At 40.8% G+C, this 2,331-nt stretch overlaps 1 protein-coding gene across 1 annotated transcript in view; it reads right to left on the bottom strand.

Annotated features, from left to right (window-relative positions):
• Nucleotides 1-2,331, bottom strand: part of jph2 (junctophilin 2) — a 46,875-nt gene that overhangs the window by 9,732 nt on the left and 34,812 nt on the right. Inside the window, exon 3 of the mRNA XM_015393460.1 lies at nt 1,171-1,289. Within this exon, the coding sequence (XP_015248946.1) occupies nt 1,171-1,289 (119 nt within the window). The remainder of the gene's footprint in view (nt 1-1,170; nt 1,290-2,331) is intronic.

Below are 2,331 nucleotides of genomic sequence, written 5' to 3'. Positions count from 1 at the left end.
ACCAGTATTTTCGCCCCTTCCCAAAATTACTTCAACGGAAGGTTTCCAGATGGATATGCGGAGCAAATCCATCTGGCGGAGTCAGGTTAATTCATCACATGGTCCTCACTACATATAGCAGAACGAGTATGTGTGTGTGTTTGTGTGGGATGGTGTGTGGGGGGGTACACGGCTGTACTGAAACTGATCCAATTCCATGGACTGGATAGGATGTTCCTGTTTTTAGACCTTAGGTTCTACTATCTGTTGGTGAGACCTTAGCAGAGACCAAGTATATACCTTGACAACAGAATAGAGTGTCAAGGAGGTATGCACGTTCTTAATAGATTAGCAATACCTCATCTCTTTTGGTTTAAAAAAAACTCCCAGTTAACTTTAGAATCTTAACCACCATACATGTTTGTTAGGTTTGAGCCTAAAGGACAGTCAGAGTTAGAGACGCTGCGATTGGATACCCACTTTGGATATCAGCTCCAATATTGAGTAACTGAAGCGATAGCAACTGAAAAATCGCTCCGCACTCCAAAGCACAACGTTACCTGAGGCATTTAATAAAGCAATCATACTACAGTTACTGTCTCACTGCTTCCCTCAGCGCTGTCTCACAGGCAGCTGCCTCGTCCCAAAAGCCCCGCATGAAGTCAGAGCAAAAAGGGCAGAGAGGATACCCACTCCGCTTTCCCACAGCTAATAAATAACCCATGAGCAAAGCTGCTAAATTCTCTGCCCTGGATTACAAAGCAGGATATAAATATAAAGTAAATATAGTTTTTAATCAAGTGTCTTTTTTTTTCTGTGAAGCTGTTACACAAAAATAATTACCCAGACAGTTTGAACCACATAATGCGTGTTTCTCTGATTAGATGGATGCAGTCTGGATTCAGCCAGTATATAAAAATTCATACATTATTTCACAGCATTAAGTTGAACATCAGTACAAAATACAAACCTGAACACAAACCTTTGGGAGTTTTTATGTTCAATAAAAAAACATGACTTTTTTTTCTATACTTCACAGTTATGCGTATTTTTATTTGTAAAAACTCAATCCAGTGACGACAAAGTGGAACTCAAGGTAACTGACATGTCAAGTGTGCTAAACTCGGCTAATGCAGCTAATTATGACTTGAAAAATAGTTAGTGAGTAGATAAGAGATGTTATCTACTGACCTGGCTGATAGAAAGAAGGCGACAGCTCTTTGGCAACCAGTCTGGCAATACTGGACTCGCTGTTGGAGGCCTGGGCAGCCTGTTCAGCGCCGTCCGACTTGCCCTTTGCATGGGCAGTTCTGCAGACAAGAGATAAGACACAAATGGGAATCAGTGGCAAAAAATTATTTTTATCACGCATTAATTTTTTCGATAGCTTCAACATAATTTATTGTTTGTAAACCAATGTGTAACATTATGCTATAAATTGCACTGTAGCACTTATCTGGGAATATTCACAGATGAGAACCTTCCTGGCCAGAGTAACCAAGATTTATCAACTCAGTCTGAGGTAAAACTCAGCAGTGCAAGAAATAACCAGTTGGTTTTATTAGATACATTACAGATTCTACAATTACTGGTGTGGCTCAGATAGGATTTTTCAGGTTTCTGAAAAGAATTTCCCTCACAAAGGCTTACTCTAACTGACAGGACTTTGTTTCACAATGCTTTGGCTTTTATTTTTGGAAGACCTCAAACACCTCTTTCTTTGAGGTCAACTTCCTCAAAGTATATATATATATATATATATATATACATTTTTTTTTTTCAAAGCGTATTGCAATCTGACCATAAATAGTTTTTTTGTACATGACTAAAGGGATACACGCCCATTGAGGTAGTTTAAAATGTATTATTTGTACAAAACTAAAGGGATAAACGCAAATCTGACTAATGCTACGTTCACACCGTACGCAGCAGGAGCAGCTAGTTTACATGCAAAGTCAATGGTTGACGCGCGTCAAGGCGCAGAAAAAGGTCCTTTAGCGCGTCTGAGTAGCTGAAGCAGCGCAACGCACCACAAACGCGCTGCTGCTCGAGATGGAAAAATGTAACTTTTGCTGCTCAATGCGCCGCATCAACCAATCAGAGAAGCTGATCTGGGAGCTGGCAGAGAGAGACACATCGCTGATGACACAGAGCGCTGTGATCACTCCTCTGAAACAGTTTATTGACGCATAAATTAACTTAAAATGCTGAAACCTGCCAACAGAATATGTTCGCTTTTATTTACGCAGCCTGCAGTTTGGATTATTTAGATGAAAAACACCTACCAGCCGCGGTGAACCGCGAAGCGGCGACCCAGCCAGAGGCTGCTGTTGAATGGGATTCCTACTGACA

Source organism: Cyprinodon variegatus, unplaced genomic scaffold (genome assembly GCF_000732505.1).
Source record: "Cyprinodon variegatus isolate N-32 unplaced genomic scaffold, C_variegatus-1.0 Scaffold642, whole genome shotgun sequence".
NCBI classification, from domain to species: Eukaryota; Metazoa; Chordata; class Actinopteri; order Cyprinodontiformes; family Cyprinodontidae; genus Cyprinodon; species Cyprinodon variegatus.
The sequence above is the reverse complement of the archived record's forward strand: the minus strand, read 5'-3'. Positions and strand labels throughout refer to the sequence as shown.